This window comes from Anser anser (assembly GCF_964211835.1).
Source record: "Anser anser genome assembly, chromosome: Z".
Classification (NCBI taxonomy): Eukaryota; Metazoa; Chordata; class Aves; order Anseriformes; family Anatidae; genus Anser; species Anser anser.
The window spans coordinates 87737124-87764999 of record NC_139723.1 but is presented as its reverse complement, the minus strand read 5'-3'; the positions used below and the strand labels follow the sequence as shown (position 1 = coordinate 87764999).

The window sequence follows — 27876 nt, the reverse complement described above, 5'->3', positions numbered from 1 at the left end:
GAGGAGAGGGGAGGGGAGGGGAGGGGAGGGGAGGGGAGGGGAGGGGAGGGGAGGGGAGGGGAGGGGAGGAGAGGAGAGGAGAGGAAAAGAGCCTTTGGTATTATTACAAGTTTGTTCTTTGCAGGGTTGCATTGCAAAGCACCACAGTACAATAAGCCCACCAGGTACGATATGGCGGCCCAGTTGAAGCTGAGGTATTCACAGGAAGAATAAAAAAAAGCACAGAGAGGTCTAGACTGGCAAAATCGTTGCTTTGGTTCAAGCAAGGCACTCGTCCCGTGGTAATGTCACACTTTGCAAGTGAAGCATGGGTCTGGTAAGAAATGCAATCGCTGTAGAGGAGCCTGCCAATTCTGAGTATTTTCTGTGTCCAGCCCGTCACCGATCCTTACGGTGGGGTGGCAGAGGGCACGGCGCGGGGGTGTTGCCGAGCACAGGGAACCGCTCATCTCTGCCACACCGAGAAGGCATCCTGAGAGTCATTATAGCTTTTTAATGAAGGAATATATAGAGAGAGAGAGATAAAAAGCACACTTGTCAAGTCCCTATCTTTTCCAATACCGACTTAAAAAAAAAAGTGAACTAGGAAACAAAAGGCAACATTTAATTAAAGAGGAGCTTTTGTGTTGAGCCGTGGGCAATTTGTTGGTGGGGGCCCAAACCACGTTGCTCGCGCCGAGTGCTTGGTGAAGGGCTGGAGCCTCCCCCGACGCCTGCCTCCTGCCGCGGGGCCCTGCGCCGCCACCGGCCTCCCCTGCGCGGCCTCCTCTCCTCGCGCGGCCCCGCTGCGAGGCCGGGCAGGGCCGGGGGTTGCAGGCCGGCTTTCCAGCTCAGCCAAAACCCTGTGCCTGGCATCCGGATGAGCGTCTTTTTTCTCTTTTTAGCCTATCTACCACCCCATGCAGACCTTCTTCTCGCTTTTAGCGAGGAGCCGGCCGTGCCCGCAGCGGAAGGGCTGGCGCAGGGCCGTGTGGAGGAACGAGCCACGTGGCGAGCCAGCCGCGCCTCGCTCCCAGGGCGGCGCATTCAATCCTATCAACAGGATCAAGGAGGCAAACAGCAAAGGGCACCACTTATTCCCCAACAGCCAACTTTTAAGTAATCATTTAGGAATATGATACTAATGGAGCTTAATGTGTCTTTGTTTCATGGCTAACTTGAGAAAAATAATTAATTGATTTTCATCTGAAAACTGTAAACGACAACAACAGCAACGTGCGCAGGAGCGAGCAGCTGTTTGCAGAGCCTCCGGGGCCGGCCAGGAACCCGCTGCCTCCCCCCCGGCCCGAGCCGGAGGCACCTCGGGGCCCAGGCAGGGTGCAGGGAACCATTTCGGCACGGAGCCGAGGCGCTGCCGACCCACGCACACAGCCTGGGAGAGATGTGAGGCGGCCACAGCTGGGGGAGCCGGGCAGAAGGGAGCCTGTGGGGTGTTCTGGGTGCCTTGGGCCACGGCGGGGCTGCTTTCCACATCCCTGCTCTGTGCCGAGGGAAAACAATGTGCCCTTGATAGCATGAAAGCAAGCATCCTCCCTGAGCATCCCCCCTTCCCAGCTGCTGGCACCTACAGGAGGTCAAAGAACAGACAGGAGCTGCTCCTCCCAGTGCCTGGGGCTCTGTCTGAGCACAGAATTGATGCTTATTTTCCAGCTGGCCAGAACTCGGTAGACAAATCCTACCCCCTTGGGCTGGCTGTCCACAGTGGCTTTGCTAGCCTGGGGGCTGCTGGACCAGCCGCTTGCGTTGCCTTTCCAGCATCACATCAGCCCTGACCTAGTCCTGCTGCTGCCAGAGCAGACCCACGGACCCAGCAGGACCTCTGTGCACAACGGGCAGCAACCTTTCACCAAGGACTCAGCTGCTGAACGCGACCCCGATCCATCTCCAGGCCAACACAAGTGCTCCGGCCTCTGGGATTCGGTGAGTGGGGCAGGTGTGCGAGGGCTTCACGGCGCCGAGCCTGCTCTGCTCAGCCTCAGACATTTTTGGCTGGCAGAAAGGCATAAGGTAAACACAGAAAATTGCATCATCAGAATTAGCAGCTTCCACAAGAAGTATTTCTTTGGGGTATCTGGGTTGCGGCTGTACATTACTGTATGTAGGAGAGAGAAGTTAAAACTATAAAAGAGCACAAGCAAAATGCAGACCGCACAGAGAAAGAAATCTTTGGTATCTTTGGTATCATCAACACGATTAAAATTACAAATGGAAAAAGTCAGTGAGGTAGCCTCTTTGGTTCTCACTAGAAATAGAAAGGTTTTTTCTTTTTTTCTTTTTTCCTTTTTTTTTTCTTTTTTCTCTTTTTTACACACACAGAAGTTCATTCTTGGAAGCAGCTAGTTTAAGGGTTTCTCTCTTTTTGCTTGGCATGTATTATTTTTCTCCCAGCTTAAGGTTTAAGAAGCCACAAAGTTCAGGCAAAGCATCTCAATGTCTTTTCCTCCTATTGTTTCTGAATGCACAGTTTCAGGTTGAATATTCATTGCTTGTCCTCAAAATTTGCTCTGTTTTCTGACAGAAAAACATCTGTAGTGCTTTAAAGGTAATTCTAAACAAAAAATAAAAACTATACAAGGGCATCTTTAGATGATGATGAATAAGTTAAATAAATAAATTATATTACGAAGACTTTATGTGCCATAATAAAGGTATGTTGCGCTTTCTAATCACATGGGAAGAGATTAACTTAAATAATTTAAATTTTTATATTTAACAATTAAAATCAATTAAAAGAAGAAGCTAAAATTAAAATCCTGTTTTATGTAACTTGTTATTTTCCTCCTGTCTGTAACAGAACTTTATGCTTTATGCTTTATGAAGCAAAACTAACTTTTAAGTGTATTTACTAACACAGGCTTGCATCTCTGATGCACTAAGACAGTAAAATGGATAAATAAGCAAAATTAACCCCAAATTAATAAACGGTTGAATTAAATAGTTTTGAATAACTAACATTTGACCCTGATCCTGTAGTCTGTCTTCAGGTAAAACTCCCATTGAACTTTAAAAATAAAATGAAACTCGGTGGGATTTAGACTGAACAGAGATTTCAGGACCTGCTCTAAGACTAAACTAAATAAATTACATTACTGATAGATAATATATTGGGTTAAAACCCACAAGTGTCTGGAAGAAAAATAAAACCATTTTAAACTTTGCATTTTAAAAAAAATTAAACAATAAAAATTCCCCTTAATAAATATAAAGGAGGCCAAGTATAAAGTTTCCTCGTGTCTTAAAAAATACGTACGTATTGTGACAAGCAAGAAAAACATTGTTTGTTTGTTTGTTTTTCTTCCCAAAGCTAACACACCCTTTCCAATACCATATCATTACCGTGTTTTGTTTTGGAAGAGGTGATCCCTATTCCCTCATGCAGGATTGAGAGTAGTTTGCTGGTTTAGTCCTTCTCAGGTCTTTGGATTTAGCTTTAGTTAAGAGAGATCCAGAATAAAGCTATTCAACCGAAGTAATCAAGCACATTCTTTGTTCCTTCACAGGTGATTAAATAATATCCAGGGTTTCTTGAAAGTTGAATTCATCTTGGATGTGCCCATGATAGTAACTCCAAGTTCACAGTAAGGAAGATGCTGGGATACTGTCTGTACAAACTAGTCACTCGCATCAGAATAAATAAAAGGAACAAGTTACATTACACAGCTATATAGATTCATAAATATACGGTATATAAACGCAACATATCTGAGTTTTGTGTTTTTTTAAGTATGAACAGAATATAGTATATATTGTATGTGTGTACATACAAATATATCTACCCACAGCATATTTTTATCGACACTCCTCTTCTGAGTCAGCTGCTACATAAATGCCTACAATAGTCGACAGTGAAATGGAAGACAACATAGAGCCACGAAAGATGCAGGGATAAAAAAATGCAACGGCATTTTCAGGTGTTCAGATGAAAATGAATTTTGAGAAATAAGAAGGAAACATGGGCACTGTTATATTTGTAATCCCCAGCACAGAGAAGGCTCACACACTTCATGAAACAAACACTGTTGTATGGGCAGTAACATCATCCTCAGTACTACTCGGTCAGCACAATTATGTTGCTTCCAGTGTGAGACTGCAGATCAACATTTGAAAGATCAAGGCAAGAATTTAAGTCATAATATTGCATAATAAGAACTTCCACAGTTTGGAGATAATTAATAATTTCATTGAAGATACTTCTTTTTTTATATATATAATTCAGTATTTGATCTGTACTTTGTCACAGCTATTGGTACGAACTCTAAAATGAAATAAAAAGAACAGGTTTTTGTTCATAAACTCCATGAGAACAGGACACGCTCCTCTTTGCCTCTAAGGCATGTGGTACTCAAGAGGCCAAATCTGCCAGCCTGTGGCTGCTCCTAACGCCAAGTGAACCCCAAGTCCCTCTGCTCTGCAGCAGGGGCACCGGCTGCCAAGCACGCTCCTGATGTGACGCCCGAGACTTGTCTCTTCCGAGAGAGATACACTTCTCTGCCTCGCAATTGCAGTGAGCTACAGGGAAGGTAGGAAATGGCGTTCTGGGTTTTTAACCCGTGCTGTGTCCATTCTTTGTACGGTTACCAAGGCATTATGGAATGGAATGAGAGAAAAGTAATCCGACAAACAGCATTGCGCAACGCTGCTACGAAATGCAGTAAAAAACTTTCAGAATGAGAAATTTCCCATGAGGTCAATGCCACGCTCACAATGTGTATGTAGAGGCCGGGTGGCATGGACCCCGTGAGATGTGAACGGGGGTAAAAGTGAATCTGACCACAGCCCCTCGGCCGGGCCCTCGCTCTGCCGTGTGCTGACAAACTCACGCCTGGAGGCAGCATGCACCAGCCCAGCCCTGAACCGTCTTTTTTCCAACTTTATTCCATGCCTGATTAGGAGGCTTTTTGGAATCCCATTCGATCAGTCTGGGAAATCTGTGTTTAAGGAACTTTTAATTCCCAGAGCTGGTATGTGTTGTCAGTTTAGCTGCTGTGAGGATCCTGAATTTACTTCTCAGAAAACTTTCCTGTCCTGAGCAGACAAGGTTTTTTGATTTTTTTTTTTTCTAAAGTAAAAAATGGAAAATGACTGCAGCAGTTTTGCAAAGCAATTAAAAAAAGAGCTTTCATTTAAATGTGGAGATGGAACAAAATAATACACTGGGCATAGCTCTGAACTTGGTTTGCATGTCATGATTTGCATCATCGTGACTGTGACAACAGAATATGTCAAAACAAATTACTGATTTGCCATATGAATTGCTGAAACTCAGTTACGGTTCAGATCAGGGTCTGATCATAATAAGCCAGGCTGTAACGGTGCTCAGCACTTACAATGAAATAAATCAGTACATATATTGCAAGTTTTATCCCTGGGAATGAGGAAGAGGGTATATAGGTATTTCAACTGTTTTCACATAGAGAAGGATGGGTGTTCAAAGCTCTAAACATACAAGAGATCAACTCTATCTGACAAAACAAGTAATATCCAACTGACACATTTTTTCGTACGTGGCTCCAGCTAGAGCAGACGTCCCAGTTTAGTATCCCAACATCTTACACTTGGAGTTCATGCAACTCCTGGAGAGATTCCATGTGGGGTAGAAACAGGAAAAACATAAATAAACCCACCCTTTGTGTTGCTCAAAGAAACAGAATTGATTACCTTTCCACAGATCAATGGTGCTACACGCATTTCAGTCGTGCAAGAGGAGATAATGAACTGAAAAAACAGTTGTGAGAATCCTCATCTTTGGTATTGTAGCTGTTGAGGTTTTGGTTGCTCTGTTCCTTGTTCTTTTGAAAAAAACTGCATAGGCACAAATTAAAGACAATCTTCAACTTTAAGATTACTGAGTTGTCAAATGAAGCAGCAATCATATACTGGCTTTACTTTGTTTTTGTTCTTGTCAACCCTTTCTTTGATATCTGCTTCCTAAAATGTCCAAGATGTCTGTCAAAACACAGTGTGTTACTTGTTCGCTTCCTGACGTGCTTCCTTGTTTTTTTATTTTTATTTTATTTTTAAATGGAACAGTTCGTTGCAGAAGAAGTAGGTGCAGAAAACGTTTCTTTGGTTTCGATTAAGTAGTACATAAAAAAAGTCTCAAGTGTCTCTAAAGAAGCATGACAGCGTTTGGCTTGCTTTCGAACACGGGGCCGTGCTCCGAAGGGGCCATTCACTGGTAAGGACGCACATCGAGTGACCGTGACCGCTCCGGCGGCGAGGATCGCGTTTGCTACTCGAAGACTGCTGTGGCTGCAGCGAGGTGGCTGTGACAGCTCCGCCGCGCCGTTCGGGACTTTGCTCACATGTTTTTGTCAGCGCTCACTTTCTGCTCAATTGTACAGCAAATGACCGTGAGAGATTTATAAACGGGTTGGCGTTTGTGAGGCTTTCTGATCTCTAAAAGTACGACCACGCTAACGATGACGAAAAGAAAACGGCGAGTTACGAATATCTTTGGCTTGCAGAAATCCTGTCTCTTTGGTGTGCTGTGTTCTCGTCAGCTTTGACGGACTGGTGGACGAAAAGAACTTAAAATGTAATGGGCTTAGATGGCATATTTAAGTCATATGCAGCACATCTAACATGCTCAATGACATTTGAAGGGCTCGTTTGTGGTTGTTTGTTTTTTTTTTTTTCCTGCTTGAAAGTACCATAAAATTCCCATAAGGATTTTCAAAAAAAATGAACAAAAATACAGTGAACACTAAATACTTCTCAGTAACAATGAGACTACAAAGGAGAAATTAGATTCCTGGTAACTGAAAAGGGCTTATTAATGACCTAAAAAAATCTAGATCTTTCAAAACATTGTGTTTGCTCCATGTACTGTAGCAGTTAAATTGACCTCCTGAGTGTGCATCTGCATTATGTACAAACACAGAATTTGTGACAAACTGCAAACTGTGCTTGAGACTTGTGTAGTCACATACTTTTTCACTATCAACTTTGTAAATTAGAATGCATCTCAAAATAACAGCTGTAGTGAGTCCAGAATCGTACCTATTTCTATAGCTATTGTCTTTGTGCTTGATACTTTGAGCTCAAGTGAATTGAATTTTTCTGATCCAAGATCAAGCTGTACTCACTGATTAAATCAAAGAAACTAAAAAAAAAAAAAAAGAAACCTGTAAATTTGATCTTTTGTTTTTTTTCCCTAGAACACTTAACAAAACCATGCCTGAGATTTAAAAACAGGTTCTCGGACTCTTTAGCGTCTCCGTGTCAGACTTTGTGCTCCGTTCTCGCGCGGCGGTGCTGCACGGCGGTGCGGCACCGGGCTGCGCAGCGCCCACCAGCCGGGGCTTGGGGCTCAGGAGAAACTTGCCTCACGAACGGCTCTCTTCCTTCAGACCTGCTTAGCCTGTCCTGAGCATAGTATTACATAGAAAGAGGTTAATTTTTCACTTGCGCCTTCTAAAACTGACTAAAAGCCGTAAAAAGTGTCCTCTGTTTGCAGCTAGGCTGGGACGAGTTTCCGGGAGGATTGTGCTTTAAGTCACCAGTGAAGGGCCCCGCTGCGCATCCGCTCGCTCGGTGGCTCCGCCGCGCCGGCCGCTCCCGGTCACGCTTTGGTACAAGTGCTGGGGGCCGAGGAGGAGCCCCCGGTGCTCAGATCGTCCTGCCACTTCTCCAGGCTGCGCCGCCTCGCGTTCATGAAGAAGTTGCTGACGGTGGTGAGCTCCAGGCCCAGCTGCTGGGAGATGGTGATCTGCATTTCTTTGGACGGGCGCTTGTTCTCCTTGAAGATGGCGAAAAGCGTTCGGCGCTGGAGGTCAGTGAAAACCAGACGAGATTTCTTCTGGGAGTTGTTCCTTTCTTTGTTCGGCTCCTGCTCTTTGCGTTTGCATGCTTGGGGAGGGGGTGGCAGGAGACAGAGAGAAAGAAAGGGTCAGCACGAGCGACATGCCAGCGAGCCCGACCCCCGGCACCGAGGAAGCCGAGCACCCGTGAGCCTTCCGGCGCCTGCTGCAGGCCGGTCGCGGACCCAGTCCCTGCGGCTCATCCCTCGGGAGCATCGCGCGCGGCCGAGATCTGCGCTCCACGAGAGTGCTCTGCAAGCAGCACCGGGGGTGCGGAGGTGAATTTCAGGGGCGGCGCGCTCGTGCCTCTGCTCACACGCCAAAACCAAGGACTAGGGATGGGCACCTGACTATGAGGCATTTGGGCACTGGGTCTCCAGCCCTTCACAGAGCTCACCCCTGCGTGCTTATCGTCCACTCACATGACACAGCCTCACATTCAGATTTCTGCACAGTGAGGAATTTTGTTTTTTTTTTTCCACACTTTTTATGAAGCAAAAATCTGAGAAACACATGGCAATGTTAGGCTAAAAAAAAAATAATTTCTCTGAATTCAATCTAGGAAGGAAAACACAAAGCACATCCTTTTCTTTTCACAATAGCCAAGAAAAAGATCAATTATCTGTGGATACTTCCCATGTACCACAGCATGTAACAACTCCAGATAATTATTTCTTAAGGAAACTGTACAGGCCTCCGTTCCACAACGCAAACTGCACCACCCGGGTAATTTCTACAGCAGACCCGTGCACTGAGGCAATGCCACTGGAAGCTGCTGCTGGCGCATTCAGGATGAACATTTTGTCCACGTTTTGGGACAGTCAGTGCATCCACCTCCTCCACCTGCAGAAGGAGGCCTGGGTCCCCTCCACGACAACGAGGTTTAGTGTTCGGAAAGGATTCCTATTTCTTTGCACAGCCCAGAGCACGCCGCCGTCAAAGCTCTCGGGGCAGCAGCTTGCCGTGACCACAGCTGGGGGAAACCCACACACAACACAAATCCTGCCCACCACCCAGCTGGGCCTTTTGTCTGTTCGTTGCCTCCAGAAGCAGACCTCCGCGGCTACTTTTTTAATCATTTACCAGTGTATCTGTTGTTTTCGCCCCCGACTGCAGCAGCTGCTGTTGGAAGGAGAGCTGCTGAGGCAGGCGGCGTGCCGGGGCTGAGCAGCGCGAATCGAGGCCCCGTCTGCGCAGCCCACTTGCCGGCACGGTCTCTTTTTACCTCTTTGTTCACTAATCTGAAAAGTGCTCTGACTGGCAGCAGCGTGCTGCACCTTTAATGGTGAATTAGTGCAGGTTTATGCGGATTACGTTAGCTTCCAAACACAACTTGTATCGAGTCATTAGGCCTCAGAAATGAGGAAAGGAGAAGACTGCGATCAGAGGGGCAGGTCGCAGGCTCCGCGGCGCTGTGCTGCAGCCCTGCGGGTACAGCTGCCCGTCCCCGCGGCTCTGGCTGCCAGGCTGAGGGCAAGCAGAGAGTTTTGGCTTTCACCGGCATGGTCTGAGGGATGCAGCACCGGCAGCCAAAGGGGGGCTTTGGCTCTGCCAACAGCATGCGCTGATACGCTGAGCCTGGTTAGCCTCCAAAGGCCCCAGGCTCTTCTGCTCGAGATGCCCTGCAGGGCTGCCCTGCTTCCCCCCGTGAGGAGGACCCCCCACGTTTTCCAGGCTGACGTTCGTTATGTCAAGTGTAGTTCCCCCACCAGGAGGACGGGAGCGACCCAGCTGCCTGGGGGCTGCGAGGGCTGGCACCGAGCCCGGCTGGGGCAGGCAGAGCAGCCCCCCTCCCCGGCTGGCTCTCCCTGCCCTTCTTTGCTCTGGGGTGTTCCTGGAGGCTGGGGGAGAAGTGGGGGCACTTCTCGGACGTCTGTTAGGAGATGAGCTTTGGAGTAGATCCTGTATCTTTGATCTGGCAGGCAGCACCTGCACGTCACATAACCTCACTGCAGGGCAGCTGGGGAGAGAGGAGGAAACGCTGCCCTTCCACACCTTCCCTGCGCTGGGGCGCCGCACACCGCCACGCCGCGACCAGGAGCAGCACCGCCACGCCTGCCAGCAGCGCCGTCCTCTCCATCACAGCAGATCCTTAAGCAGCAATTATTCCATTTTTCACAAACAAGCTTGGAAGCATTGCTGAAACAGGCCCTGCGTTATGTGACACAGCACGGTCACACCTCACAGGGCACCTCACAGGCACGCCTGGCTCTTCCCCTCTCCTTTAGCCCCAGCGCTGCTCCTGGTGGTGTCCCCATCCGTGCGCTCTGTTCCCCATTTCTCTCTGTCCCCAGGCTCCTTCTGGCACATCACACAGCTCCGGCGAGGTGCCTGCAGCCACGGCATGGGGCTGGGGGCCAGCTGCACCCCGGGGTGCAGCACAGGGCGAAGGGCGAAGGCAGCCGGGAGCACCCGCGCCAGCGCCTGTCCGACGGTCCGACGCTTGCTGTGCCAAACGATGCTAATGGGCCTCAGAAAAATCGGTATTAATAGCTGATCCGTATTTATTAGCACAGGGAGAACATCAAGTGCTGAAACCAATACCACTGCCACAGCACATCCAGATTTAAAAATAGACTGATAAGGCTGTCTATGCGAGGCAACAAGACAAAAAAAATCCATATGTTGACATGGTTAGGTAATGTGCTGGGACACAATAAGTAGAGTGAATTGGTAAGTGGGCAGATTTTTAAGCAGACGTATTAAATAATTCTGCAGCTCTGATGTGTGAAGTGAGAACCTGGTCCAAGAAGTAATGCTCAGGCTCTGGAAATGTCTGCAGTTAACCCAAAGGCAGGGCTGTATACATTGCTGTGTGCCTGGGTATGTAACGGGCTATACTGACCAGCTTCACTCTGTGCATGTGGCAGCATTTCACAGGATTTCTGCAGGAAGCTGGACTATTTTTGTTGTTTTGACTGAGCCTGAGCCTGAGCCTGATTTTGCACCTACTTTCAGCTGTGAAATCCAGGTGGCCGCAGTGGAGCTGCCTAAGAGGGAAGTCGGGGCCACTCCAAAAGGACGAGATTAGCCAAAACATAAAAGGAGGATGCCTCCAGAGGGTATGGTCCAAGACTGCGAGTTCCTTGTCATTGGTGAGCATCCCCAGGAGGGGAGCCGCCAGCTGCAGCAGCACCAGCACACGCTGTGCTGGGAACCGTGGGCAGCGAGGGGCGGCAGCAGCAGCTGATGAGCCCAGGGTGAACCTGTGACTGCGTCCGCGGCTGGCTTGCACCTCTGGTGGCAACAAGCCCGAAGGCAGGAAGAGTCTGGGGAGGATTCAGGATCTCTGCCTGCAGACCAGGGACTCAGCCGACCTCGCTGCAGCACGGGTGGCAGGAGCATGAACTGTAGAGAAGCACGACGAGCCTGGGGTGCAGAGTGCTCAGCGCCACACACCTCAGCCCCAGCCAGAGGGCTCCAGACCCTTGGGTGCCCTTTCAGGGACATCTGCCTTTGCCAGAGATCAGCTGGCCTCAAAGTGAAGGTAGCTCCATGGGAATAAACAGGGCTGAGCCCTTCCTGACACATCTGGGTTTCTGTCGGAGATCAAATCTGAAATCCTCAAAGATATTACTTAAAACTGAGATGGTTTTCAATTGACTGGCAGCGAGAGAGGAACTTCTGGAGGATGTAATCCTCCTGAACGAGGTTTGGGCACTAGTGCTGCACCCCAAGCAGTGCGCCAGAGCCACGGCGCTCTCAGGGAAAGCTCTGCAGGACGACCAGGGAGGTCTGTGGCTTTTCACACCCCAGGCAGCAAAGCTCCCCCGGCCCCAGCTCCCCCTCTCGCGCACGGTGCGCCCTGCTGCCCGCTGTCCCAGGCAGCTGTCCCCATCGCTCCGGTCCCCGTCCCCAGCCACCCCCGGTTGGGATGCTCTGCTTCTCTCGCTGCAAGCCCCCTCTCTTCCCCCTGCTCCTCCTGGCTCCTTTGTCCCTCAAAGCTATCTGCATCTCTGAGCTACCAGATAATACCCTCCACGGATAATGTTTTACTGCACGTCGGAGACGAAAAAGCAGATTTTAGCTTGGAGGGGCTGGATCTTTGCATTCGGCATTTCATCGAGCCTTTTGTCTGAGCCCTGTGCAGTGGGGAGGTGACGAGTACCTACCCTCGTGCTGCAGGTCCTAATAGGTTCCGGGACACAGGGAGGATTCCAGTGGTTCCTAACATCACTAATTTATGTCCAGAGATACTCTGCGTATTACAGTTATTGGTATCTCATGATAAATAATGCAAAGGTATGTGCTTTTCAATGCATTCAGTAAATACTTTCCTTGAACTGTTAAGTTTGCTCTTGAAAAGGAACCATAAAGGCAAATGTTTTTCCTTGACATGCATTTATCAGAAGAGAAAAACGGAGCGAGCACTCTAATAAAATAAAGTTATTACCCAGGAAACCTGCCTGCAGAAAGAGAAACGTTTTAATAGTAGAAGGAAGGGAAGCAGCCATCTTGATTCTAAGAGCAATTTGATTTATTAACTGCAGTTAATACTGGATATATTCTATGGAAGAAAACAGATAATTAACAATAATTGAAAGCCATAACTGTGAAGGAAAAAGATTCATCCCTTTTGTCCATGCTGGAGTAAAGACGCTTTACGCAGAAACAACATAGAAAGAGCTCGGAAACAGATTCAGTACTGCCTCACCTAATTTTTACTTGCGGGGAAATCTATTGGTTCAAAAGGCCCTAGCAGGGCGTAGGGACACGACATCCCACTGCCCAAGTGGGCCCCTCGTGTCATGCACCCGAGGAGGCACCGTCTGTCCTCAGTAATCCTGCAGCTAAAGCCACGGGGATATAAAAACCCACTGCTTTCAGCCAGCGAGGTGCTGCGCTCACGGGGTGAGGTATTGCTGGCAGGTTCAAAACCCCAGCACCCAGCGCAAGCGCAGGGAGGCGGGAGGTCAGTCAGGTGAGGCATCAGGAGACAACCGGAGCGTGCCCCAAAACCTCCACCGTTCTCACTGTTAAATAAGTTTCCGCGAAGATAAATATTTAGATGTTCACCTTTAAATACGCAAGATGCTCTATTGACTTTTGATCAGCATGTTTGCAAGCCCGGGGTTAAGCACGCGCTGAAATATTTGGCTAGCTCCCCGGGGTAAGGAGAGCAGCAGCAGCGGTCGTGGCTGCGGGTTAGCAGCCGCAGCAGCTGCCCCCCCCGCCGCTCTGCGCGAGCGTTGAGCATTCCCCAGCCACGTCCTGTTCGGGACCGGGGAGCGCGATTCCGCCACGGCTCCGCACTTTGGAGCCGCGTTCTGACCTGAGTGTGTGAGGCAAAAGTGTACAGATGGTCTGCTTCTTAGCACGAGCAATAATAAGTTCGCTTCAGTTGCTGGTATTCCTTTTACAAGAATATCTCGATAACTGAACTTGCAGGCAGAACCATTTGTGATGATGGTAAAACTGTAAGTAATAGTAATAACATTTGTAACTTGTTTGGAATTCTACACTGTGTGATTTTTCACAGCTCCCCGTGGCTTTAGGAGGTCATTTTCACAGTAAAAGAGCAGAATGGTATTGTGAGACTCATATGTCCAGTCGGAGTCCATGGGCAATAGCTCACATTTTGATGGACCCTTTGTGGCTGGCGCACGTACAAGAGGCGTTCACAGCAGCACCACCGCTGGGTATTCTCATCTCCACCGGTCGGAAGTTGGGACAAAATTTATCATTCAGGCAAAGATAAATGGAAAATCCATTTATCTTTTAATCCAATCCCTCACGCTAGATAGAGGGAACTCTGAAATGACACTTTTTCAGTAATATAACCTCCCCCTCCCCGCAGTTTTGCTAAAAGCATAACAAGGACGGACAAATGTCCCCAGACTGATGCTCCCCTTTCCTGCAGCCATGCCTGGGGGGCTTCCCCTGGCAAACCCTGAACCCCACTGCGCTGGTGCCGAACACTTGCAAGGGCCAAAGCCGTCACCACGAGACACTGACGGCTTCCCACATAAAAACCTTCACGAGCGAGCTGAAAGCTCCGGAGACGAGCGTGTCCCAGCTGTGATTCCAGAGGCCGAAGAACAGCATCCCTGGCTAGGCCTCACCTACAGGCCGGGCTGGCCGCAGGCCGTCATTAAATTGAGCGATTCTACCGACAGTTCATTTGTCCGCAAAAATATTCTTATTTTCTGCAACAAGAACTCTTATTTTCCATTTTCTTCCTCAGAAGGGAGGAACCCAGCCAGCCCCTGCATTACGGATAGCTATAAATCCTGGCAAATACTTAGCAGCATTGCAGCTGATAACTATTGTCTTTAAAACTTGGGTTTGTACAGACTGAAGTATTGTGAAATTTAACTCTGGTCATTAAAAATGAATACATGGCAACTGTTAGCAAATGGCAGTGGATTCTACTGTGCCATTACTACTGCTGAGTAAAGCTGTTAGAAAAGAGAGATTTATGCCCATGTGCATCCCTTGCCGCCCTGTGCCGAGACCGCCCGTCCCCAAAGCTGCGGTGGTCGCGGCGCCAGGAGCAGCCGGGCCGCAGGCAGCCCCGCGTGGTGGGACCCCCGCCCGCGCCAGCCCCCCGGCCGGGAAGCCTGACGAGCACAGCGTTTTACAGCAGACGGCTTGGCATTTTCTCATGACACTTTTTCTTGCTGAAAGATGTCCAGCTGGCCCCGTCGCTAATGGCTGAAATACGTGCAGCTCAGAGCAATCAATTTGCAGCACGCGGCACCGGCCTCACAAAGCCCAGGAGCAGCGCTGCGCGTTCTTGTACGCGGTAATAGTTTCTGTGAGCTATTTATGCATGCTCAGATGGTCCAGTCCTTTTTATAGAAGCTGCTTTTGCCACATGTAGGCAAAAATCGACTGACATGGGGCTCACCGCTGCGACGGGCAGCACTGCAGCAGCGTTCACCCAAACTGTGCCCCAAACGGCCCGGGCAGGGATGCTCCGTCCTCCCTCGGCTCCTCTTCACTGCCCCACGCAGCCTGGTGCTCGGGGGGGACACGCTGGGACATGAGGGGACGGGGGTCACCAGCACCCGGAGGTGGCTGCGGAGGAGGAGGAGGAGGAAGAGGAGGCACCAGCTTGCTTGGGATACTGGAAACAGGTCAGTGAACCAGCTCGTGTGACTCGTGTCCCATGGAACACAAACACGGTGCAAGTTCTGCTTCTAACCCAAACAAAACCCCGAGAGAAACCTGACGTCGCCCGCAGGTACCTCTGACTGCAAACCAACCAGGCAAGGAGGTTTTCACCAGAAATCTTGGAGGATGACGCAGCCATCTGAAATTTTCTCAGAGCCATACTTTGTGGTCCGCTTTTACTGCAAAGAGGTTCTCTTTGTCTTCACCACCTCTAAATTTAATTCCCTGCAGTTTCTCAAGGTAACCCACACCCTCAGATAGTCACCGTTTTTATGATGTTTTTACTTTAATGGCAACAGTGACTCCGGAACTGTGAAACCAATAAACAAATGTCAAGAAGGAGCCAAGTAGAGAACAACATTCGTTTAACCCACAATAAGTCGTTTCTCTCTATTGTTTGTAAAGATAAGCCATGAATATTGATCGCTCGCATGCCGTTTCAGATGGGTGTAGTACAAAGTCAACTAAACCAAGTTATCTGTCTGATGGAGCTAAAAAATGTTTCTCAATTTGATTTTAGAGAGAACTCAATGTGAAGGAAATTTAATTATGCTAGTTACACCAAACACAATGAAATGACCATCAAAATGTTTTCCGAAGGTTTAAAACGTTTTTCTTTTGATATGATTCACTTAAAGCAACCTCTTCTATATCTGCGTTACTACAATCTCTTAAAAACTAGGCCTCAAAAATCAATTTGATTACCTCTCTGAATTAAGTATGCACAAATGAAAGCAATTGAGATCAATACAAATTAGGTTAAGTACTCCACTGTGTACAAAATCATTATGTAACAAGAAACAATTTGAATGAAGATGCAAATAATCACATTGTTAGGGTGTGCAGCCAGCGCACATTTATCTGCTTATTCCCATCTGCTACACACACATGCTAAACCCTCTTCATTTTTTCATCCCCGTGAACACCCTCTGAAGGCACTTATCTAGGAGAACAGAAGATGCGCACAGACGAGCAGCGCGGTGCAAAGCGCTAATTCTGCTCCTGCAGAGATCAGCCGTCGCTGGAAAAGGCCCTCTGCTCCCCCGCAGCAGCCCTCCTGCAAAGGCAAGGTCCTCACCACCACCAGCCCGTGTCCGGGTACACGGACTCTTGCAGCGCCCTAAGAAGCCATCCCACACCCTGATGTTTCCTGCCGGGAATGTTTTTCTTGGTACTCCGCCTAATTTTTCTCCCGTAGCTCTGCCACAGAAAGAACGCCTTTCCATACCCAGGACTTGCATCCTTCAGCTATTTGAGAAGAAAAGATGAATGGATTTTGGGACTTTGTTCTTTTATATTGCTTTCCGGCATGTAGCGGGTCTCAAGCTATTTGTGTCAAACCTCTTGTAAATCTGCTGGATAGCTGAAATTGGGCTGTAAATCCTGCAGGGCAGGGACTGTTTTTTCTGTGCAATACTGCAACACCGATCTCAGTGTGGGATCTCTGACAAGGGCCTCTAAGTACTATTGTAATATACTTCCATCATTAATACAGAATAATAAATAATAGATGGGGTAGGCCAATTTATTGCACTCTAGGGCAAGAATGAGTGGAGGCTTGGTGAGCATGCAGTTCGGTTTAAATGCGCTCCTTGTCACCAGGTGGCTGCAGGCTGTAGCCGTACCCTGAAGCAGCTCCTGCAGAGCAGCCCCCGAGTCGCGTGCTTGTGGCCGAGGCAGGGGGCATCCTGCGACGCTCGCCATCCAGCCCTCCCTACGGATAAGCCTTTCTGCCAGCTGCCAAAGGAAGGAGCTAATTTCTGGCAGGCTGCTGTCTCAGAGCTGATTGCGAGCGCTGGAGGTATCTGAAGGCATCCTCTTCAGTAGCCAGGGGATTCGCGTGCTCTCGCGCCTCGTGGGATCCTGGCCCAGCAGTGCAAGCTCATGCTGTGGCTTCATTTCAAGTCAGCAACGTGTGAGACCTTGCTCCTCTCCACAGGCCCCTGTTTTCAAAGCAAGGGGTGCAACCGCCCCGTTACGGCCGAGCCCCGTGGCCCTGGGAGAAACGAAACTCCTGGGGTACCGCAGGGTGGAGGTGCCCCTCCAGGAGAGGGGCGGAGGGGCTGCGGAGCGGGCAGACACACACGGTGTTACCCCCGACTGCACAAACCTCGCCTGCTGCCACAACAGCCTCGTGCCGGGGCGGAGTGCAGGCTGCAGAGCCGGCCTCAGGCGGGCAGCACGCGGAGGCCTCAGCCAACCCAGGGACGGGTACCCGTCCTTTCACCTCACCAGCACGCGGAGTGGACACAAACGAAGGGCCACCCCGCTGCATCCATTCACATTGCCCTTCGCTTACAACACCAAATGCAGAGTAATATGCTCACAGCAAGAAAAAAACAAAAATGACACCGAGCAACCTGCGTTTGCTTTGCCTGGTGTGCTCCTCCATGCCCCAGAGCACTTCATAATCAATAGCACAGTGTTAGTCATGGCTATATATACATGGAGAAACTGAGGCACAGGGAGAGGAGCACACCTATGTGATAGCTCAGTTGCCTAAACCTGAAATTTATGTTGTCTAAAAGCCTTGTTTGCTGTTGCCCCAGCCCTTGTTGCACCTCAGGGCCGTCTGAGCAGAGCCTGCTTTGGGCAGCCGGCAGCCTTCACCATGCAGCGAAGGGTGCATCAAACCGTTTTTACAAAACGTTTATGTTGCTCAGTCTTTGTTTAAAACAGTAGTGCTGAAGAAATCCTTCCTTTGGATACCTGTGGGGTGCCTGGAGCACTCGCTGTGGGGTGGGAAGAGCGTCAACGTGGAAGAGACTGGTGGGAAATGGAGCAGGATGCCCACTGGTGAGGTGGGTCCCTGAGGGACGGAGGGGATTTGAGGCAGGTCGCTGCCCCCGCCGCCGCTCGGGCTCTTGGCAGGCACCACTCGGGTCCTCTGTCTGGTAACAACTCAGCACCAGTGCTTCGGGCTGCGCTCAGCAAGTCCTGCCCTCCCAGCACCTGGGAGATTTATGTTTCCTCTTGTTCTGAGGATTCTCCCTTTTGAATGCCCAAATAGTTTCCAGGTGAAATATAACGCGTCTCTGTGGCAAGGATTTATATTCCCCTAGTCAGGGCACAAAACTGAGGCCAGGCCTTCCCCGCGCTGAGCGCCCTGCCTGCTGCAGCAGCGCCCGTGAGAGATGCACCCTCACACCCCCTCGAGCACTGGAAGGAGCCTGACCTCCTCCACGTGCAGGGAGAGAAGTGCTTCGGCATCTTTTCCAAGAAAGACCTGGATTTTAAAGTGGAGGGAGGTGAGCAAGCACTGAATAGGAGTCTGAAATCTTGGAGAGGATTTCAGTTTGAAGTGTCTTGTCTTCATTATTTTCTACTTGTCACTTCAACGGCCTTCCCCCAGCTATGCTGCCTTGGCACGCCGCCGTGCTGCGGCTCCTTCCCAGCAGCTCACACTTCAGTCAGTCGCGAGCCGAGCCCCGTGGGTCCCGCTGCGAGGGAAGCATGGATCCACTGAGGTCTCGCTCTGCGCCTCCGAAACCAGCTTGGTTTCAGAACTCCTGGCTCACGACAGAAAGCAGGAGATGACTTTTTGCTTGTAATGGCTGCTATTGACAGGGCGCAGTTAGGAAGAACCTGAGAGGAAAGCAGCAAAACTCCACAGGCTTATCTGGGGCAGCGAGATCTGTGTTGCCTCCCTGGCTCTGTGCTCCTCTTGCATTTCAGACAACGGCTGCTTAACACAAAACGCAAGAGCAGGCCTTGGAGGGGCGATGTTCTTTGCCATAAGGCCAGGTTCCCATTCCCTCCTTCCCGTGGCCTTGCTAACCCGCAGCAGGAGCGGGGTCCTCCCTCCTGAGCGTGCATGGCAGGACCTGGGCAGGACGGAGGAGAAGCTTGGCACTAAAGACGTCAGAAGGACCGGGGAAAAGCCTTGGAAGCTTACACGTAACCCGTAGGGACCACCAAGCCTCTTCACATGGGCAGCCTGTGCCCAGGGCTGGCCCTGTGCCGTGGTGTCACCGGTGCCCCAGGAGGAGCCGGAGGGTGACACCGGTGCCGTGTCACCGCTAGGGCTGCGGCGGGGCGACACCGCCCGCCGAGGAAGGCAGCGGCGTCTGTACCCGGTGCGGCAACACGTGGGCATGGAAAGCACCGAGCAGGAGGGAACTGGGAGAGATGCGGGGGCGAGCAGGGGAAGCTCTCCGAGGAAGACTTCCGTATGCTTTTCCTTCACCCTCCGCAGCTACGTGCTGCTTGCCAAAGCTTAATGCCTCGGCACAGGCCCTCGTTTTTAAATGTCCATTACGACAAGATGAGATCTGCTGGAAAATCACCACTACTCATAAATATGTTCCCTGCTTACTTAGAGATATTTTGGTCCCAGAGACAATTTGCGTTTTGGGAAACTGCCAGCCTCCCTTGCTTGTCTAATAATTCCTCTGTGAAGCATTTACCAGTGGTTTGAGTCCCCTTTTTCTCACAATGGAGCAGTTTGATTTTATAGCTCAGAAAACCCAAACAACCCCAAACACTCTGATTTCTTTTTTGATTGCATTTCTATCCACCATCAGTGAGTTACCTTGTTGATCTTATCACTGAAGCCATTTGAGATTAGTCTATTTTGTATGATTTCTGCGTACAGAAATCCTCTATAAATCAGAAAGCCTTTTATGCAAAAGGCTGCAAGATTGATAGGACTGGATACAAAATTTTTTACCTTGGAAAAAAAGATGTACTATCTGTCCCATCGGACGTAATGTCTTCTCTGCATATTCACCTCCGAAGTATGATGGGGCTTTTTGTAGAGAAGACAGGAGACATGATAGCAGTCTTAAATACAAACAGATTGCTATCAGAAGAAAGGGAGTAATTTTTTTTTGTGCTCTGCCTATTGGGGATAAGATGAGAAGTAAAGGATTTGAAAGACAAAAAGGGAGATTAAGGCCAGTCATTAAGGATTTTTTGTACCTGCAAGCCCTGGAAAAGATTGCCTAGGTAGCCGGGAAATCCCCCCCGCCGAAGAATGGGGCTGGCGGTGAGGACAGGTGGCATCCCGAGTCCTTTCCAGCCCTGCCTCCCCCATTAGATGAACTCTCCGTACACCTGCAGGGCCCGTGGCCACTCTGAAGGCAGCCGCAGGGGAGCTCCTCTGAAGCGAGGAGCCTGCTGCTTTTAATGTTCGCAGGCTCAGAACAGGCGTGTTGGGATGCTGGCGAGGAGCTCATCATCGCTGAGTAACCTCGGAGGGAAGGGAGGAGAAAACAGCTTGCAGCGTGGGGACAGCAGGAACATTTAGTGCAAGGTTTGGGGAATAATACGGGGAGTGATGACCAACTGCAACCACGGTGCAGAAGGAGAAGTACGAGGTTTAAGTCAAAACTCCCCTATAAAGAGCAAGGGAAGAAAGAGGATCAGCTACTGGAAAATAATCCTTTTCGGCAAAAACGTTCTCTCCTTTACATGTTCCTTGTCACAAATAAATCGTGTCAGTTTTAAAATGCAGAGAAATATTTGAGTTTTGGATATTTCAGTTCAGATGGTGACAACTAAGAGATACCAGGAAAATATAGTATGGCAATATTGAAGAACAGAGATCAGAAAAACTCAGAGTGAGTGATACATCCTGACAGGCTGATTGTTTCTTGTATATATATATAAGTAGAGGAAAAAAGAGGTAGAAATGCATTTAATACTGAATGTGGTCAGATTTTTCCCTGTCAACCGATTAAGAAACTGACAGAAACTCCCTGCTTAACAAAGATGGTATTCAAACGTCTGCAGAGCAGAAACGTCCCCAGTGTCTTCAGAAATAACGTGGAACAACGAGATAGGGCGGGATATTATTTCAGAAAGTTGGTACGTGAGAAATATAATTTATCACTCAGCCCCACAATTTACTGCATGGATTGTTCAAACATAACCACTAATCTATATCTGAAGAGAGTACTAATATTTCAAGCCACTAAACACCTTTCAGAGTCTTTATGCACCTGTATATTTAGTTTGACACGAAGAGATAGTTTTATATGTATTTAACACAGCTGATACAGATGCTATTATACCTTAATTTTCAGCCGTATCTACAGACGACAAAATAGTCTCAGATTCCAGAGGCAGAAAATGGAGGTGGAGTACAGAGGCAGAGGACAGACCGACAGCGGCAGCGCAGCTCTAACCGGTCCACCTGCGGCAGTCACCAACACTCAGCGCATCTCAGTCCGAGGTGCTGGAGGTGCTCACGGCAGAGCCCCCCGGTGCAGCCCCGCGCCTCTGCTGGGACCCCCCAGGTTTCCTCGGCCAGGAAGAGGCCCCCTCGTCCCTCTCCCTCCCCTTGCTCTCCCTGTGCCCTCTCCCTCCCCTGCTCCCCTCTCCCTCGCCCCTCCCTCTTCCTTTACCCTCTCCCTCGCTCTCCCTTTGCCCTCTAGGTCTCCCCTTGCCCTCCCTTTGCCCTTCCCTTTGCCCTCTCCCTTGCTCCTCGCCTTCCCTGCGCCCCTCCCCGCTCCCCCGGTGCCCCCCCGTCCCGTGCCGCTCTCCGTGGTGCTGACGGCAGCCGCCGGCCCCGCTCCGGCACCGGGGGGGCCGGGACACGGCGCGCCCCGCACGGCCCCGCACGGCCCCGCACGGCCCCGCACGGCCCCGCAGAACCCCGCACGGCCCCGCACGGCCCCGCACGGCCCCGCAGAGCCCCGCAGAGCCCCGCAGCCCCGCTCGGGCAGGTGGAAGCGGCGCTGGCCCCGCCGGCCCCGCGCACGCACGGAGGGGAAGGAGCGCAGGCCGGTCACCGCGCCTGCTGATGAATCACTGCTGGTGTTCGGGCACCGGTTGTGCGATCACCGACGCGGTGATTCAGCAGCCAGGAAATGCAAGCGGGACTCTCGGGGAGCACGCGGCGACGGGGGGGCCCGTGCCCGGCCCTCCGGAGCCGCGGGAGCTCGGTAGCCCGCGGAGGGCACGGCTCGGGAGCCGCTGCGAGCGCCTTCTTCCCGGGTGCACGCAGCGGGGCTTGGCGATAAGGCGCCGGGTTCGGCACCCGCGGGCAGGGCGGGCGGGGGGACCCGGCTCCGGGTGCAGCTGCCCTGAGCCGCCGCCGAACTCTGCCCTCGGAGCCCGGGGCGCCGATAAGCTCCGTGACTCACCGGGGATCGGCGGTGCCCTGCGGGACACGCGGATTTCGCGGGGACGTTTCCGCGTGGGCGGGCGCTGCGGCGACAGGGCCGGGGGCCGGGGGGGGCAGGAGGGACCGGGGGGGGCCAGGAGGGACCGGGGGGGGCCAGGAGGGACCGGGGGGGGGCAGGAGGGACCGGGGGGGCCCCGCCACCCCCCGCTGCCCGCTCCTCGGCCCCGGCGCCCGGCGGCGGCTCCTGGCGGCCCCTCCCCGGGTCTTTGCCCGGACCCCGGGGCCGGAGCCGCCCGGTCACCGCGGCCGGGGCCACCTGAGCGGTGCGGGCACGGCGGGCAAACCCGTGGAGCGGGGCTGTAACCGCGCAGCTTCCGCGGGGGGCAGAGCGGGTCGGCGGGATCGATGCGGGAGGCTTCCCCGGCCCCGCACGGAAGGAAGGGCTTCTCCTCGCCCCGGCGGCGGCGCCGTCCCCCCCGGCCCGGCGGGACCCCGGCCCGGTTTGGGGACGGTGCTGCGGGGGCAGGCAGGGTGGCGGCGGGCTGGGAGGCGGCGACGCGCGGCAGGGCTCGCCCGGGGCTCCCGGCAGCTCCCGGCAGGGCTCTCGCTCCGTTTCTGCCTCCCCGTCGGGTCCCGGCCGGGCCGGAGGCTCCCACTAGGAGCCTCCCACTTGCGGCACGCTGCCGTCGGTTCGAGGAGAGCCTCCTCCGGTCGAGGAACTTTCTCTTTCCGAGGACCGCGGGGGCAGCCAGCCGGAGCGCTTAGCAAACCGACGGCTTACTCCTTCCGCTCAGAGGGGTTTCAGCAAGCCAACCAAGGGAAAGGGAGCGCCGAGGCGATGAGGCTGCACGTTCGCCCGTGGTAATAAAAGCTCCGCTTCCCGAAGGAAATGTGCGAAGGTTCCCCGATCCCCCGCCCCAGCCGTGGCCGGAGCCGCTGCCCCTCGGGCGGCCCGTCCCGGTGCCGCCGGGTGTCGGTGCAGGAGCCGAGCCCCGGCGCCGCGGGGTTGTGCAGGCGGCCCGCGGGTGGGCTCGGCTGCAAGGCCCCAGGGGCCCGGCGGCACAAAACCGGAGCTCGGCCCCGCGCACCCGCAGGGTGACCCGGCCCGCAGCGAAACCGGGTGGAGCCCGCGGGAGCGTGCCACCGGCCCTCCTAAAACCGTGCCGGCCTAAATCCCAACCCGGCCCGCGGGCCCGGCAGCTCGGCGGGAGCCCTCCTGCCCGCCCCGGCTGCCCCACGCACGAAGGGGCTTGGCCGCCGGCCCACGCCCGGCTGCTCCCTGGCCGTGCCGGGCCCGGGGAAGCCCCGCCGGCCGCCCCCCCGCCGCCGCGGCGCCCCGGGACAGCGGCACGGAGACAGCCGGGGGGGCCGGGGGGAGCGGGGTGCTGGGAAGGCCGAGCACCGGCAGCATTACTGGAAACCGGCCGGATCAGGTTCCAGATCAATGAGAACTGGGTCCGCGCGTTTATGTTCGCGTTGCCAGCATTAATGCTCTTTTAATCTTCTAAACATTATCGGCATCGATTTCCCTCCACACTCACGTTCGTTTGAGGAGGCGACACGGCCGCGTGTGCCGGCAGGGGCTGCCCGGCCCGGGGCTCCGCACCCCGCGGGGAGCGGCCGGGGGCGCCCGGGGGGCTGGCAGCAAGCGAAGGGGAAACCAGTTAACGGGGCACCGAAACGGGATTCATGATCTGAGTCCACGCAGCACGTACCGGGAGCTCGGCTCCCCCAGACCGGGGGCTATCGCCACCCCCTTCTCCCTTCCCGATTGCCCTCTCCGTTCCGCCGACCCTCCGCCCGGGCTCCAAAAAAGAGGCCAAACGGCCCGTGACGAGCCGCACGGCCGCCGTTACGGATGCGGTCGGGAGGCAGGAGGCGAGCCCCGGCCGGGCAGGGGCTGCGGGGAGCCCCCGAGGCAGGCGCCCGCCGCCGTGCGCGGCCCTTGCGGGGCCGGGGCTCGCGGCTCGCAGGCGCGGGGGGCCCGGCGCGGTGCCGGCCGCAGACAAAGGAGGGGACACCTCCCGCGGGGGCTCCCCCGGCCCCCGAGCCGCGCCGCAGGCTGCGCTAACCGGCCGGCAGCGGCGGGGCCGTGCTGACAGCGCCGTGGGGGGCAGAGGGGCAGGGGCCGGAGGGGGCAGCCAGGGACCCCCGGCGCCCTCTCCGTGTGCTCCAGCACAGTGCGGTGCGGGAGGCAGCCTTTGGGAAAGCCTGCGTTGCGTTTGCCCTCCGCTAATCTCTGCAGGTTGGGATCAATCGACACGACAGAACGGCAGAGTCATCGGAACGAACATCGCCGGGTTTCTCAAATGTGTTTGTGGACGTGCGGCCGTCACCGCAGGCGGCCCAGCCGGACATCCCCGCTGCACCGCGCCTGCGGTCCGTGTGTCCGTCCACACGTGCGCTGGGCGGCACCAGGCCCGCCCCCTGCCACGGATCGGGGTGCGGGAGACGAGCGGCTCCCGCCCGCGGAAGGCAGGCGCCTTGCGGGGGTGCTCCCCGCCGCGCACCGGGCAGCCCCGGGTCCCGCAGCAGCGTGTCACCGGGCAGGAAGCGAGCCGCAGTCAGCGCCTGGCTGCGAACGCTTCCTCCGCTCTCGGCGAGCCACGGCAGCGCTGAAATGCTGCGGACGCGCACCCAGCCGACGGCGCTCCCCCACCGCAGGAAAAGCGATTCGCCCCGCTGCCCCCCTCGCCCCGGCTCCCCCCCAGCGCGGTGCTGGCAGCGGGCCGCGGGGCCGCGGGGCGCTCCCGCAGCAGCCTCCCGCAGCATCCCCCCAGCATCCCCCCAGCAGCCCCCCAGCAGCCTCCCCGTGCCCCCCCGGCCGCGGCCGCCCGCTCCTCCCGCAGAACAATAGAGCGCTGCGGCGCGCCCAGCCCGCGCCAGGGGGCGCCCGGCCGCGGAACAATGCGGGACCCGCGCGGAACAATGCGGAGCCTCCGCGCCCGGCCGCGGAACAATGCGGGGCCGCCGCCAGCCCGGCATCGCCCGGGGCCGCGACCCGGTCTCGGGCCCGGCCTCCCTCTCCCGGGGGCGCCGGGGGCGGCCTCGGAAACGCCCGCCGAGGGTGGGAGGGGAGAGAAGGGGCCGCGGGGCTGCCCCCGGCAGCCGGGCCGGGAGGAGCTGCCCGCACCGCCCCGCGCCCCCGCCGCTCGGCCCGGCCCCGGCCCCGGGCGGGCGATGCCCCGCGGGTGGCCGAGCTGCGGGACGCGGGCCCCGCACGGCGAGCACGGGCGGCAGCGGCCGGGCGGGCAGCGCGGGGGCAGGCGGGGCCGGGAGGCGCCCCCCGAGCGGGCCGGGAGCGGCCGGGACCCCCCGCGCCGCCCCCGAGGGTCGCGCCCCGCTCCCGCTCGCCCTCCCCGGGGCTCCGGCGGGCGGCGCCGGGACCTACCTGCGAGTCTTAAGGCTGACATCCTCTGGAACTCGGGTTCCTGCAGCCATTTCCACATCCTCCGGAAGGTCTCCCTGCCGGATTTCAGTTTACTCCAAGGCTTAGGGTTCCGTAGCAAGTCCGAGAGGGTCCCCTGAGAACGGCACAGCACCCGCTGGGCGAAGATGGCCTGGGGGATGCTGTAGCGCTTCAGCTCCGCCGTGATCCGCTGCGCCACTTCTTTGGTGTTGATCTCCTCCAGCTGCCCCGAGCCGCTCACCTGCGAGCCGGACGAGGAGGGCGGCCGCTCCCGGCCGGCGGGCAGCCCGGGCCCGTGGGCCGGCGGGTGGCCGGGGTGCGCGGCGGGGTGCATGCCGTTCAGGTGGGACATCATGGCCGGGGGCGTCCCCAGCCCCCGCGGCAGGTGCTGCTCGCCCCGGGCCAGCATGGCCGCGTGGGCGTCGAAGTTGGGGCCGAGCATCTTGTCGTGGCCGGGCGGCCCGTAGCCGTGCAGGCCCTGCTGCGCGCCGTGCAGCGCGCCCAGCCCGTTGCCCAGCGGGGACAGGCTCTGCCCCATGGCCGGCATCTCCTTGTAGGGCCCGTAGAGGTTGTTGACGGCGGGCAGCCCGCGCTCGTCCCGCATGAGGGCGAAGCTCCCGCCGACGTTGCCCGAGAGGCGCTGGTGGTGGTGGTGGTGGTGGGCGTGCGGGTGGGCGTGCGGGTGGTGGAACTTGTCGGACACGGTGGAGATGGGCGGCAGGGGCTGCAGCGGCGTCAGCGTGGTGTAGGTGCCGCTCATGCCCATGCCGGGCGGCGAGGGCTCGCAGGGCACGCTCATGGCGTGGTGCAGCGGGATGGAGAGCTCGGGCCGGTACTCGGCGGCGCCGTCCAGCAGCGAGGCCATGCCGGGCACCATGGCCGGCCGGGCGGCGGCCGGGGCCAGCTCCTGGTGCGGCGGCGGCGGCGGCGGCGGCGGCGGCGGGGGGGGCGGCGGCGGCGGCGGCGGGGGGGGGGGCACCCGCAGGGGCCCGGCGGGGCCGCGGCCGCCGTGGTGCGGGCTGGGGCTGCCCATCAGCTCGGGCTCATGGCCGGCCGCCCCGTGCAGGCTGCCCAGCGGCTCCATCGCCAGCTCGGGGTTCATGGCGCAGGCGGCCGGCGCGGCGGCGAGGCATCGGTAGGCGCCGCGCCCGCTCCTCATTCGGACATGGGCGCGGCGGCGGCCGCCGCGGGGCAGCGGGCAGCGGGCCCGGGCCGCCCCCCCGACGGCCCCAACGGCCCCGCGGGCTGCGGGCCGCCGGCACCGGCCGCTCAGCCGGGCCCGCGCCGGCCCCGCGCCATGTCCTCGCCGCGCCGCCGCCGCCGCCGTCTGCGGCCGGCGGGAGCTGTCCAGGGCGCGCGGCCGCTCCGCCTGGCCGCGCCCGCGGGGCGGGGCCGGCCGGACGGGCGGGCGGCGCGGCCAGTCAGGGGCGGCGGCGCGGCGCGGGGCGGGGCCGGGGGGCCGAGCCGGCCAATGGCGGCGCGGGGGGCGGGGCCTCGGCGCGGCCCTTAAAGATGCCGCGGCCCCTTTGTAGCGGCGGGGTGCGCGGCCGGGCCCGCCTGCGGGCTGCGGCGGGGCTCGGGGGACGGGGACCGGGGACCGGGGACCGGGGCTCGGGGCTCGGCGACCGGGGACGGCGCAGCCCCGACGGCACCGCTCGTCCCGTCCCGCCCCGCCCCGCCCCACCCCGTCCCGCCCCGCCCCGCCCCACCCCGTCCCGTCCCGTCCCGTCCCGTCCCGTCCCGCCCCGCCCCGTCCCGTCCCGTCCCGCCCCGCGGGCTCTGCCAGCGGAGCACCGAGCGCGGCGCTCGACGGCGCCCACCGCGGTGCGGAGCGAAACGGGGTTGCCGCGGGCGGCGGGACGGGGCCCGGCCGGGCAGCGCCTCCCCGGGCCGCGCGCTCCCCGGGCACACGGGCACGGACAGCCGGGCACACGCCGTGCCGTGCCGTGCCGTGCCGCAGCCCCCCGCTGCCCCCTTCCACCGGCACCGCGGTGCGACCGCGGCCGGGAGCGGGCTCGTCCCTGCCCGGTGCGGCCGTACCCGGGGCCCCGCCAGCCACCGCTGCTCCGCCGAGGCCCCAGCCCGCCGCCGCTTCCCGGCCGGCCGGTGCGCAGGGCTGGCCGGGGCCGGGGCCGGGCTGAGGGCGGGCGCTCTGCGCGCTCCGCGGTAAGGCCGCCTGTGCTAAGCCCCGCTGCGGGCGCCCAGCCTCGGCCGGCAGGCTGCAGGCGGTAGCGCCCGGTTCGAGGTCGCTCTGTGGGTCCCGAAGGCCAGCGGCCTGCTTCTCCCCCCGCTGCCCTGCCCGCGCGTCCCCAGAGCTCACGGCGCTTTCCGAGCTGCTCTTTGGCACCGCGTTGGTATAAAACGGAGCTCCCCCCGCCCCAGCCACCGCTGCTGCTGTCAGCCTGTGGTGGAAAAGAAAGAAACGAAGAAGAAAAAGAAAGCCCTGGCGTGAGGTGCCTTTGTTCAGGGCAAGTTATGCG

The 27876-nt window shown here is 56.1% G+C and overlaps 1 protein-coding gene and 1 long non-coding RNA gene across 2 annotated transcripts; one reads left to right on the top strand and one right to left on the bottom strand.

The window, feature by feature from the left end:
* Window positions 1–23: 23 nt before the first annotated feature.
* Window positions 24–7126, top strand: LOC310889181. Its single transcript, XR_014576423.1, has 2 exons — window positions 24–1920; window positions 3501–7126. It is a non-coding gene; the product is annotated as an uncharacterized lncRNA (long non-coding RNA).
* On the bottom strand, window positions 2166–26555 carry LOC310889180 (one cut domain family member 2-like; the record flags this gene model as incomplete). The annotated part of the gene is made up of 2 exons (XM_083816283.1): window positions 2166–7851; window positions 25379–26555. 2 exons carry the CDS (start codon window positions 26553–26555, stop codon window positions 7565–7567), a joined length of 1464 nt encoding a protein of 487 aa, XP_083672409.1. The 3' UTR covers window positions 2166–7564.
* Between the last annotated feature and the right edge of the window lie 1321 nt (window positions 26556–27876).